At 45.4% G+C, this 11,829-nt stretch overlaps 1 protein-coding gene across 1 annotated transcript; it reads right to left on the bottom strand.

Moving 5' to 3' along the window:
• Window positions 1-1,955: 1,955 nt before the first annotated feature.
• On the bottom strand, window positions 1,956-11,318 carry selenom (selenoprotein M). The gene is made up of 5 exons (XM_073065771.1): window positions 11,094-11,318; window positions 10,964-10,999; window positions 6,929-6,963; window positions 6,351-6,429; window positions 1,956-4,783 (listed from the first exon to the last, which is right to left on the bottom strand). Exons 1-5 carry the CDS (start codon window positions 11,187-11,189, stop codon window positions 4,568-4,570), a joined length of 462 nt encoding a protein of 153 aa, XP_072921872.1. The 5' UTR covers window positions 11,190-11,318; the 3' UTR covers window positions 1,956-4,567.
• Between the last annotated feature and the right edge of the window lie 511 nt (window positions 11,319-11,829).

Raw genomic sequence — 11,829 nt, 5'->3', positions numbered from 1 at the left:
TTTAGAAGGGATTTGGCCAAGTTGATTTAATTTTTTGAAATGGTAATGAACTGTATTGATGGTAAGAAAGTAGCCAACATGGCACAAAATAATGACGATGAACATAATCTATATTGACTTCAATAAAACTTTGGAAAGGTCCCAAATAGGAAACTGGTCCAGAAGAGTGGAGTCCATGGAATCCGTTGGTAAACTGCATCTGAAATAGCTTGGTGATAAGAGCCAAGGGGAGATGGTGGAGAGTTGTTTTATGATTGGGAGCCTGTAACCAGTAGTCTACAAAGGGATCAGTGCTGAGCCCTTGCTGCCTGTTACATACAATAGAGATTTCAGTTGAGGAGTATAATTAACAGGTTTTCAGATGATGGAAGAATTGATGGTGTTAATGGTGAGGCCAAAATATGGGGTATTTTAAAAATGGGCAGAGCAAAGGCAAATGGAATTTAATCCTGATACCCCGTTAAGTGATGACATATTTTGGGAAGAATTAAGGATAGGAAGTATACAATGAATGACAGACTATAACTTAACTGTAGTTGTTCAAGATAGTGAGATTGCAGTGCTGCTCCACCCTGTGCAAAACAGATGTTTACAATGCATGCCGTACAGTTTAATAATAGAAAAAATCCATAACACTCAAAGCCGTTGGCAAGCCGGGGTGTAGCATTATTCATCTGCACAACAGCCCTTGGAAAGAAGCTGTTTTTCATTCTTACTGTCTTGGTTAAAATGTTTCTGTTTCTCCTATCAGATGGCAGGAGATTGAACAGACAGGTTGGGCCCAGGTTCAATTCTACCCATATCTGTAAGGAGTTTTATGTTCTTCCCATGACTGCACAGGTTTCCTCCTGGTCCTCCAGTTTTCTCCTAAATTCCAAAGGTGAATTACACATGGGTGAAATTGGGCAGAAGAGTTTGTTGTCCTGCTGTATCTCTAAATATGAGGGGCACGGATCGGATGGATAATAAGAAACTTTCCCCCATGGTGAAGGCAGAGACTCTCAACAGATCTTGAGGAGCACTTGATTTGCCAAAGATATAAAACAAGGCTTCCCAACCTGGGTCTGTGTGTCCAATTGACTAGAATGTACTGTATACTGTATATCACACACACAATATATAAATATTAAATAATACTTAATATTACTATTAATTAAATAATAATTAAATATAAATAATTAATTAAGTGGCGCATAGAGAGTGTAACAAAAATAGTGAGGTGGTGTTCATGGGTTCATGGTCCATTCAGAAATCCGATGGCGGAGGGGAAGAAGCTTTTCCTAAGACACTGAGTGTGTGCCTTCAGGCTCCTGTATCTCTCCTCTGCTGGTAGCAATGAGAAGGGGGCATGTCCTGGGTGCTGAGGGACCTTGCCTCCCTTTCCTGGAAGGTATTTTTGTCCTAGGCGGTGGGGAAGCTCATGACCATGATGGAGCTGACTGAGTTTATAATGGTCTGCAGCTTTTTCCGACCCTGTGTAATGGCCTCTCCGTGGTATATCAGTAGGATTTTGGTGGAAGATGCACTCTGAAAATAGTTTTTTTTTTAACTCCTCCTCATAAACTTTGACAACCTGTCAAGTTCTGCTTTACAATTTTCAGCATCTAATAGAAATTTGCACAAATACAAGGATTGGATGTCTACGGTCCGGTTGCAGGACTAGATGGGCTGAAGGGTTTGTTTCTGTGCTGTAGTGATCTATGACCCCAATAAATAGCCAATGATTTGAGCTCCACGGCCCTCTTTGGCACTCGCAAATGAATCTCACTGTACCTCTCAAACTTTCATCAAAGGGAGCAGTTTCAAATAGTCCCTCCTGGCTAGTTTGAATGAGTGAACGAGTGGGGAGGCAGGTGCTTGGAGAACTGGATTCTGAGAGTACATTCCCTTCTTTAAACAACCACACAGCTGTCACTGAATCAGACACTCAAGCACAGCATTAAAGACGCAGACGGTTTGTGTTAGAACTGTTGAATTTTATTGAGCCAGGAACAATACATTTAGAGGCTGCTGGTGTCCTGCACCGAGTGCCTTTGGTCCTCAGGAATATTTCACCTCTGCTCTCAGCACCGTCACCTTTAAGCTGAGAGCTTCATTTAATTCCCTTGGGGACCGCAGGTATTTGTGTACACAGGACGCCCACCCAGCCTCTCAAATTCAGTGGATCTGGGCAGATTCAGTGTGAACTGTCAAATAACAGGCAAGATTTCTGGAAGCTCAGAGTGCCAATAGCACTCAAAAAGTTACAAATTTTAAAAAAAGTATGGCATCTGCTGGAAATCCAAAATTAACAAAAAAAAATGTTCAAAACACTCAACAGATAATTTAAAAGAATATCAACGTGAAACATAACCTGTTGAGTGTTTCAAACATATTCTGCTTTTATTACAAGTTACAAAATAAAATTATTTTTTATGGATTATTTTTATTTGAATAGACCACATATACCTGAGCCTGGGCAAGGTGGAACCTCTTCTGCAGAACCTTGGTGAAGCAACGGCAAGGTAGATTCATTCCCCTCGGCAACACCTCAGCAACAATTAGTTACACATATCAACTACGTGTCGGTAATTGCTTTGGAGGGTTTGGGGTTCTGTCATTCATTCTTTGGGGGTTTTCTTCTGATTTGTGATGTCTGTGAAGAGTAAGAATTTCAGGTGGTATACTGTATACATTCTCTGATATTAAATTATCACAATTGCTGATTGTTCATTTAAAAAATATTTGCTTCCATTTCCATAAATTGAATGCCGATTTTTCAGATTTAGATGTGAACAACACATGATGTTTTCTCCCCTGGTGTAGGTACTGCTGGGCAGTTAAAGGGATGAAACACCTCAAAGACATGAGGTTTTGCAGGTGCTGGAAATAATCCATCAACACGCACACAAAATGCTGGAGGATCAGGCAGCATCTATGGAGGGAAGTAGGATCTGATGAAGGGTCTCAGCCTGATATGTTGATAGCTTATTCCCCTCCATGGACGCTGCCTGACTTGCTAAGTTCCTCCAGCATTTTGTGCGCCCCTCAATGAAATGCCACTTTTCCGTCAGCATCATCCGGCTGCCTGTCCCCGGCACCAGGAAGGGGAAGCAACAATACTGGCAGTAAAACAGCACAATAAATCTCTGCATTCCTTGAACGTGTTCTTCGCCGCAAAACACTGGAGGAACTCAGGAGGTCAGGCAGCATCTATGGAAACGAATAAACATTGATATTTTGGGCCGACATCCATCAAGACTTGAAAGGAAGGGGTCAGAAGCCAGAATCCACATGTTCTGGCCAGTTTAACATGGGTCAGAAGACCAGCAGGGAGTGGGGAAGCCACAAATAGACACATTCATCGGTCTCCAGCACCCCCTGTTGTCTACAAAGTGTTGAGAATTGCTGGCATCGGACCAGGGTGAAGGAGAAATGATCATTACTGCTGGCAGCAGTAATAATCAGTAGACCCCGCCGTCCCTACACATCATTCACAGGTTTAACAGTCAAATAGCTACTTATATCACCGGACTTCCATTTTCCAGCTTGTTGTTCTGTCCTGGCCCACTATTGTACAAGCGCAATTCAAACCTCCCCACTGCAGCTGGGCTGCAACACCTTCACAATCCGAACCTTCCCTAGTGTGCAGGCAAGATCATTTGCCAGGGTTATGCTTACGATCACAATCAGAAAAACAGAGAGACCTACTCTGAAAGTGGCACACCCATTACCAGGTAATTTTTACACACACCTGGACTAGAGGTGGGAGCCAGCCAATTTGCAAATCTTAGAGCCTCATTGAGACATTGTAGGGTATTCAGTTTGCCCACAGCAGATTGTAGGGCACAGACCAAGGAAGATCCTTCAGAGCAATTAATCAATCTTGCTGCTTGAGATGTGAGCCAGCTGGTGGTGTAGTGGCATCAGCACCGGACTTGGAGGCAAATGGTCCCGAGTTTGAATCCGGCCAGCTCCTTGCACATTTTCCATCTGTGCTGGGCCGACCGTCCAGCTAGCAACTTGGCCTCGTAAAAACAGACAAGTGCTAAGAAAACAGCAAAAAAAGCCACCTGATGCACCATAAAGCATGAAAAGGAACAAAAAGAAACTGCTTGAGATAATTCCATGAACATCTGACCCAAGTAACCCAACCAAACAAAATCCACCCGCAATTAACAAGGTTCCCAGGCCAGGTAAAATATACAATATGCCCATGAATGGAAGACTTATTTCAATTTCCCCCACTCACCTGCCACTAGACATGTCAGATTTAAAAACCAACAAGTCCTGATGAGCTGTCTTGGCCCAAAACATTGACTGTTTATTCCTTCCCAAAGATCAGGGGATTCCCAGCCTGGGATCCACAGACCCCTTAGATGGGTCCATGGCACCGAAATGGTTGGGAACCCCCGACATAGATGCTACTGACTGACCTGTTGAATTCCTCCAGCCTTTTGTGTGTGTTGACAGCAGGTAGATAGTTAGTAATGGGAACCAAAGCCTCCACTCAAAACAAACACCATTTACAATCCACCTGTTCTTGCCCTCTGATTATGAGACAAGGCAATAACATTTCAACCGTCGGTTACAAATCTTGCTTCATCTCGTCAGGCTCGTCCTGTTTCTCAGTCATGACTTCTTGAACAGGTCTGGCTGCAGGCTGGCTGTCAGGTCTGCCTGCCATTGGTGCGTGGAGAAATTCAGGGGGCACTGGGGCATTGGCACTCTCCTTCTTGTAAAAGCCCAGTTTCTGCAGTAGTTCATTGATCTCGCTCCTGGTCATGGGCATCAGGTTTATTCGCTGCGGAGACAAGAGAAAGATCTGAACCCGAGCAGATTTGAGAATAGTCAGGACCACATGCACAACCGCGACAGAGAATGCTGCTCGAGCTGCTGTCTACGTCAGCCCATGGCCTCTTCTTGTGCCTAGGTGAGGCCAGCTTCAGGGCGGAGAAGCAACACCTTGCATTCCAACCTGATGGCCTGAATATCCATTTCTCCTGTCGTGAGAGTGTTGAATGAGCTGCCAGCACAAATTGTCCAGGCAAACTCGATTTCAACATTTTAGAGAAGTTTGGATAGGTACACGGAAAGCAGGGATATGGAGGGAGTGGTCGATGGAGTGTAAGTGGTTTTGGCATGGACTAGATGTGCTATACTTTTCTACGGCTCCTTCCGGTAAACAAATTTCTCCTTCCCCTGTATTCCCCACTCTGAACTTTTATCTCTTCTCACCTGCCCATTACTTTCCCCCGGATCCCCGTCTCCTTATCTTTCTCCCATGGTCCACTCTCCTTTCCTATCAGAATCCTTTTTCTCTCGCCCTTTACCTTTCCCAACCACCTGGCTTCACCCATCACCTTCTAGCTATCCTCTGTCCCCTCCCCCCCTTTTTATTCTGGCAGCTTTCCCCTTTCTTCTCTGCCTGAAGGGTCTCCGCCCAAAATGTTGACTGTTTATTCATTTCCATAGATGCTGCCTGACCTGCTGAGTTCCTCCACTGTTTTGTGTATAATGCTTTGGATTTCCAGCTTCTGCAGACTTTCTCGTGTTTATGGCTATTTTTATATCCGTTTAACGAGGTGTGCCTCAGGCAGTCCTCTACTGGAACAGAATCTGCACTTTATTTTGTAGATAACTATTGCCGAGAAGCCCAGGCATGCAAAACCCTCAACACTGGGTGCAAAATTCAATCTGTTCCATTCACAAGCCGCAACTCACTTAAATGATCAGAAATAAAGGAATTATGCGAACCAATCGATTTCTTACATCCAGTTCCTGGTAAGCGTAGTTCAAGAGAATAAGCTCAGGGTCCACTCCAGGGAAGTAAGTCAACGCCAGGTTATGAATGTGGTGATTGGTCAAGAAATGTCATTCAGACCCACATGGACACCAAGTGCAGGGAGATCCTCCTGTCTGAGGCTGGGTTGAGCTTCATCCAATACCTACCTCCAACTACTGGACTACTCCTTTATCCATGGGAAGCCTCAAAACACCATTCCCAATGCTTCATCTATCTCCAGGAATCTCTCCCCCTCTTTGGTGCCCTTTCCCAAAACATACCAGGGTGGATTAGTTGTTTCACCTCCTGACTTATCCAAGGAGGTGCTGAGCTCTACAGCCCAGGATGATCGCCATTTTGTCATCAATCTGAGTCGCCATGGGACAGACGTTGGGAATGGAGGGTTGATGGGGAGGATTCTGATCTACGGCGAGTGGCTGCAGCATTTTATTGGGCTAAGTTGGGGGGTTGGAGGGGGAAAACTACCCTTGAGTTGTACCTGGCCAAAGCACAATTTGTGGCAATGTTATTGGTACCCATCACAAAATGAAAAATCACAACAATGTCAAATTAGAGGAAGTCTTACATCTAGTTCTTCGAGGTTACGGTTGAACAGAAGGAGCACGGGGTTCGCTCCTGGGATATACTTCAACACCAGGTTGTGACTTTATAGGAGGTCAGGAAAGTTTGAACCTTCAGGAACACAGACACTGGGTTCGCACAGGAGTGATTTCCAGCCAAACACCACCTCTTTGTACATTTCTGCCCAACAATTACCATCAGGTGAGGATAGGTGACCAGATCTAAAACACCCCAAACAATTGCCATGAGCAATATATCATCCCAGCCCCAGGGTCCATGGATTAGTTTAATCTCAGCCTGGTTAATGACAACCCTCCAATCACAACAACCCACTCTCCCACCCACCAATCAGAAACTTTGTCTTCTGTCCACTGCCACCTCCTATCCCATCTCACAGGATGGACTACATGCTGCCAGAATGAGCCAAACCTGGCAGGTCACTGCAGGGAGTGGAGACAGAGAGTAGCAGCTCAAATGGGCAAGGTGGGCCAGGAGGGCTAACATTTTCCCATTAGAACCCTGTGTTGTCATGTTAATGATATCTTTCTACTGATATATATCCCTAGTTTCTCAAAAGGATACTAAAGAGGCAAGTCTTCATTAACGAAAGCTTTCACCTGTGAACCAGAAAAGCAAAATAGAACAGAATTTGTTAGTGTCCAACCAAGTCAAATCAATTGTTCACAGAAAAATATCCTTCCTCTGTTCGAGAAAACTTCTTTCAAAAATTAATATTCTCTTACATTTGAGTCCTCTCTCTTCCAGAGTTAACGAGGTGGCCTCTGGGACTTTTTGCAACACGTTATTGCAATCTATAGAGCAGTTGGTAACATGATACTGTCATTAGAGGCGACGCAGCCTTGAGGTAGCTAATCATAGCTCTCCATCAGCCTCGCACCAATGGGCTGACTCTCTGCGGTGTTTTAATACAGGTTGTAAAAGTGTGACAGTGGCTATCTCAGTAACAGAGGATCACACAGGGTTAACTGTTCTCGAGCTTGCAATGAGTGCCCGTTGGCAGGGAATTGTGATCGCGTTGTTGCTGCAGCTCCTGGATCAGAGAGTCTAGAACAACCTGAAAGTGTTCATTCAGCTTGAATGAATGGTATTTGAAATTTTGTAAATTGTGGGGGGGGGTGGGGGAATGGTGTTCAGAGTGCTTATTATAACATGTGGAACTATTCTTTCATGCAATTGATCGCTGCAGATATTAAAGGCAATAGAAATACTGATTACAGTGCTGAAGCCAACTAGGTACAGGACAAGGCCACTCTTCTAGTCAATCTACCATCTCCTCGCTGTCTGGCTGACACCCAGTTCAACGACAGTGTTGAAATATTACAGAACCACTTTAATTCGGTGCTGTCAGGAAATCTTGCAAGTTACAGAATCAGGTTTAATATTACTGGCATATGTTGTGAAATCTGTTGTCTTTGTGGCAGCAGAAATACATAGAAAAACCATGAATTACAGTAAATATATAGTTAAATTAGTGCAAAAATAGGAATAGAAGTAGTGAGGTAGTGTTCATGGGTTCAATGTCCATTCAGAAATCAGATGGCAGAGGGGAAGAAGCTGTTCCTGAATCGTTGAGTGTGTGCCTTCAGGCTCCTGTACCTCCTCCCTGATGGTAGCAATGAGAACTAGGCATGACCTGGGTGAAGGGGTCCTTAATGGTGGATGCCGTCTATTTGAGGCATTGCTCCTGAAAGAAGGCCTGGATGCTGGGAAGGCTACTGCCCATGAAGGAGCTCAGTTTACAACTCTGCAGCTTATTTCGATCCTGTGCAGAAGCACCCCCCCATACCAGATGGTGGCGTACCAAATCTCCTCAAACTCTCAATGGAATATAGCCGCTATCGTGCCTTCTTTGTAGCTGCACTGATATGTTGGGGCCAGGATAGACCCTCAGAGATAGTGAAACCCAAGAACCCAGACGTGGACCCACAACCAAAAATCCAGAGGAATGATCAGTTACGTCACTGTCCCCCCACAGTACTCTCAGCATGTTTCTGCCTCGCACTTTATGATATCGGTTTATTCATGACCTTTCTAAGCAATTCGGTATACTGGAGCTCACAACTACATGGTGAAGGAGGTTATGGCAATCAAGGGAAATGGTGTCAGAAGATGGCAGAAAAATGGTGTAGGAGCCAGGAGCCAGGTGAGAGTACAGCAATGTGGACTGTAATGACAGTTGTGATCAGATGGAGTGTTCTCAGTAGGAAATAATTCATTCCTGTGAGTGTGGAACAGGGCAAAAAACAAACTGTGCAAACACAAAAAGAAAAATAGAAATAATAATACAAAAGCAATCAATATCAAAAACGTGAGATGAGGAGTCCTTGGTAGTGAGTCCAAAGCTTCTGGCAACAGTTCAGAGTTGGGGCAAGTGAAGTTATCTCCTCTAATTCAACAACCTGATGGTTGAGGGGTAGTAACTTTCCTGAATCTGGTGGTGTGGACCCCAAGTCTCCTTCCTGATGGTAGCAACGAGAAGGAAGCATGACCAGGATGATGGGGGTCCCTGATGATGGATGCTGCTTTCCTGCAACTCTGCTCCATGTAAATATGCTCATTGGTGGGGAGGGTTTTACCCGTGATGGACTGGGCTGTATTCACCACTTTTTGTAGGTTTTTCTAGTCAATGGCATATCAGACTCTGATGCAACCAGTCAATATACTCTCCACCACACATCTATAGAACTTTGTCAAAGTTTTAGAAGTTTGGTGAAGTTCTAGCAGTTTAGAAGTCATCAGTAAGACAGAAACCAAGCATTGAGGTTGAGAGCTGCTCCATCATTGTTGGTGTCACCAGCAACAAAAGGTGACTCAATGCAAAATGGTGACCAAGTCCTACATTAAGCAGAGCCACAGGAGATTCCACAGATGCTGGAAATCTTAAGCAACAAACACAACATGCTGGAGGAACTCAGCAGGCCGGGCAGCATCTACGGAGCATTTGTGGAACATCATTAATCATCTTCATCAGGACGTCCTGATAAAAGTTCTTGGTCCATTATATCAACGGTTTATTCCTCTCCATGGATGCTGCCTGACTTGACAAATTCCTCCCGCATTTTGTGTGAGTTGCTCCTACGTTAAGCAATCCGCTACAGAAAAAACCCTTCAGAACATTTTTCAAAAGGCAAAATTAACTGGAAGGACACTCATAGAAAAGTACAGCACAGAAACAGGCCCTTCAGCCCATCTAGTCCTTGCCAAACAATTTAAACTGCCTCTGCCCATCAATCTGCACCCAGACTATGGCCATCCATATCCCTTTCCAAACTTCTCTTAAACATTGAAATTAAGCTCACATGCACCACTTGTGCTGGCAGCTCATTCCACACTCTCATCACCCTCGGAGTGAAAAGGTTCCCCTCATGTTCCCCTTAAACTTTTCCCCTTTCACCCCTAACCCATGACCTCTAGCTGTAGTCCCATCCAACCTCAGTGGAAAAAGCCCGCTTGCATTTAGCTTATCTGTACCCCTCATGATTTTGTATACCTCTATCAAATCTTCCTTCAAACTCCGGTATTCCAAGGAATAAAGTTAATCATTCCCTATAACTCAAGTCCTCCAGTCCTGCAAATACAAAGGATTTATAACTATCCTATCTATTGAAGGGCTCAAAGAGACCCAACACCTTCTGTCCTCTCCTATCAGAATCCCCCTTCTCCAGCACTGCATCTCTTTCACCGATCAACTTCCCAGCTCTTTACTTCACCCCTCCCCCTCCCGGTTTCACCTATCATCTGGCGTTTTTCCTCCCCTCCCCTTCTAACTCCGACCCCTCATCTTTTTCTCCACCGGTCCTGCTGAAAGGTTTTGGCCGGGAACATCGACTGTACTCTTTTCCACAGAAGCTGCCTGGCCTGCTGAGTTCCTCCAGCACTTTGTGTGTGTTGCTTTGGATTTCCAGTGTCTGCAGAATTTCTTTTGACTGTGACAGCCACAGGCAAATTGACAGGAGAACTGAGTGCTGGAACTTCTGAAACACTGAGAAATTGGTAATAATTATGGCTGGTTTATAACGACAGTATAAAATATTAAAGAAGCCGAGCTCAGTCACTCATTCCTCCAGGATCAATCACCACAGCAGTCTGGGGTGCGTCATCATGTTTCTGAGAGTTGGTTAAATTATCTCCATCTGCACTCTGGAGTTGCGTGTGCCTCCTTTCCTATCTAAATTTCTTCAAATTTCTAAGGTAAACTCAGCAAGTTTGTCAATGGTCTGGACACCGTTGGGAAACTTTATTGTAAAGAGTTAACGCAGTGGAAACCCCAGCTATAAAGCTCCACATCCTTTGGCCGAATCTCGATTTGAAAACTTGGCCGCCCCAAGCCCCAGTTTGCCGCGCGAAGGGGCGTCTGACCTGGACCGCAGGCTCTCTGCCACCTGACTCGTCGATCCAAACCCGAAGCAAGAGCTATTCTCTTATTTATTAAAACCAGCCCAATACCCTAAAACAGCCAAAGGATTGGGGCATGGGACTATCCCGTTGCCCATCGCTGAGAAAGAGTTAGAATGACGAACGTCTTCAAATCGCGTTAAAGATTCTACAAGAGACCTTGACTGTTTTCTGGAAGTAATAGAGGAAGATTTTGCTCACCTCCGGGAGGACACTCAACTGTCATCCTCCGCAGGTCTGTAAAACGGAGAGAAAAAATTATCACACTATTTGAACATCAGAGTGGGTCCTGCTCTGGTGTCTGCACTCTACAACCACCCCACTCCGTTACCTCCACTCTGCCCCGAGCCAGTCCCGGCAGCTTCTCGAAGCCGATCTTGTAGCAGGACGCCGCCTGAAAGAGCCCCAGAAGGACGACGATGAGCATCGTGGCACCGGCTCTCCCGCTATCAGTGAGGCTGCCACGTCAGTCTCGGGCTGCGGGCTGGAGGCGGAGACCGAGACCCTGCGTGAAAGGGGAGGTCGGTGAAGTAGGCGAGGCTCCGTGTGACACGCAGGGACACTCACCTCCCCCCCACAGACCGGTCTCGCTAAATCCACATCGGTAAAACACAAGCGAGCTGAGCGCAACTTGGGCTCTTGCCGATGAAAAGGGACTGAACGGTTCCTCAACTTGCTTCTGGTTTTCCTCGTTCAATGTGCTCGTTACCACGAGAGGGAATGATCAATATTGTGGGCTTAAGTAAATCGCCTTTTGACCGCGCTCTCACCTCCCAAAAGAGTATAAACGCCCCCACCATCCTCAAGCCAGGAGAATGATGGATTACTATGCACTTGCCGGGACGAGTACGGCTGCTAAACTCCACCGACGCCGTCCAGCACCAAGCAGGCGGCTAGGGCATTTCCCCGTTCACCACCCGAAACATTCAGTCCCCTCACCTACAAACTGCACCTTCCGAGGGCAAGGGCTGCCGTCTGAAAGTGTGTGTCTGTCTATCTGTGTGACTGTGTGTGTGTGTGTGTGTTAGTACTTGTGTGATAATGTTTACCTGTGGTGTGTGTGTGTG

This window comes from Hemitrygon akajei, chromosome 14 (genome assembly GCF_048418815.1).
Source record: "Hemitrygon akajei chromosome 14, sHemAka1.3, whole genome shotgun sequence".
Taxonomy (NCBI): domain Eukaryota; kingdom Metazoa; phylum Chordata; class Chondrichthyes; order Myliobatiformes; family Dasyatidae; genus Hemitrygon; species Hemitrygon akajei.
The sequence above is the reverse complement of the archived record's forward strand: the minus strand, read 5'-3'. Positions and strand labels throughout refer to the sequence as shown.